A 1,167-nucleotide genomic window follows, 5' to 3' on the forward strand; every position below is an offset into this window, starting at 1 on the left:
AAAAAGATTTCTCAAGTCATCCCACTCAGGATAGTTATCATTCCACACGTCATCAAGGACAACAAGAAACTTTTTTCCATTCAGCTTTTCCTTCAATTTGACTTGTAGCTGATTAAGATTGTCATCAACCTTCAAGTCAGTTGAGCCAATTTCTTGAAGTAAACCTTTTGTTATTCTGAAAGCATCATATGCCTCAGAAACACAAAACCAAGCTTTCAAACCAAAATGTTTCTGCACTCTCTCATCATTGTACACCGCTTTAGCAAGTGTTGTCTTACCCAGGCCGCCCATTCCAACAATAGGAACTACAGCCAGATTTTTTCCCTTTGTATCCATAGACAACAAACGGCCAATCAAATTCTCTGTTTCATTCTGCCTTCCAAAGATACCAGCATCATCAACCAAAGAAGTTGAAGGTGTTCTAGTTTCTTGTTTAGTCGAAACAAAATGCTCCTTTAAGCCAAGGTGACCAATTTGCTTTTCCAACACCTCCAGTTTTTTAATAGTGTCTTCCAACTTGTTCTTTATGTTAAGAAAGAAATCATCACTCAAGCACAGGTTAAGGTCACTTACTTGCTGGTTGCTTGTTTCTCCAAGATTTTGAAGCTGACCTTCCACTTTAAGCCTCAAAGCTTCATAATTGAGTTGTTCTATCAAGTTTTCAGCAGCGTCCACAGCACTCTGAAGCTTATTTAACCACTGGCTCACAAATTGATTTGATGCTTTCTTATTCTCTGCATCACTTAGCACAATTTGAAGACCAAGCAAAATGTCCCCCAGCTTCTCAAAGAGCTGAACATCATCTGTATGCTTCTGAAACATGTTGAGCAGATCACTGTTAGGAGCTAGCCTATCAAAGAGAACATTCAAAGCTGAAGAGAGGAATGCACCACCAACTGCTAACCCAATCTCCATTTCTGAAATCTGCAAATCAAAACAAGGAGAACACAATATGATTTTGAGAAGATAATTTTTTCTATCTTCAATTAATAAATGGAACTTTACTTTACCTGTTGAATGCTAAGAGTAATTTGCAAACAAGAATGATCACTGATTTGTTATTGATCTATAATTGGTACAACTATAGTTTTCTACAGTCAACAACTGACAGCTATAGGAAAAAAATAATAATTTAAATTGAATAATTGAGGCAAGAGAGGAATTAAG

At 36.8% G+C, this 1,167-nt stretch overlaps 1 protein-coding gene across 1 annotated transcript; it reads right to left on the reverse strand.

Annotated features, from left to right (window-relative positions):
- Nucleotides 1–3: 3 nt before the first annotated feature.
- On the reverse strand, nucleotides 4–1,124 carry LOC125852027 (putative disease resistance RPP13-like protein 1; the record flags this gene model as incomplete). Its single annotated transcript, XM_049531769.1, has 2 exons — nucleotides 1,011–1,124; nucleotides 4–924 (listed from the first exon to the last, which is right to left on the reverse strand). A coding segment is annotated over exon 2 (912 nt), but the record flags the coding sequence as incomplete, so codon positions are not given.
- Nucleotides 1,125–1,167: the final 43 nt, after the last annotated feature.

The sequence above is a fragment of the Solanum stenotomum genome, unplaced genomic scaffold, assembly GCF_019186545.1.
Source record: "Solanum stenotomum isolate F172 unplaced genomic scaffold, ASM1918654v1 scaffold31692, whole genome shotgun sequence".
NCBI lineage: Eukaryota > Viridiplantae > Streptophyta > Magnoliopsida > Solanales > Solanaceae > Solanum > Solanum stenotomum.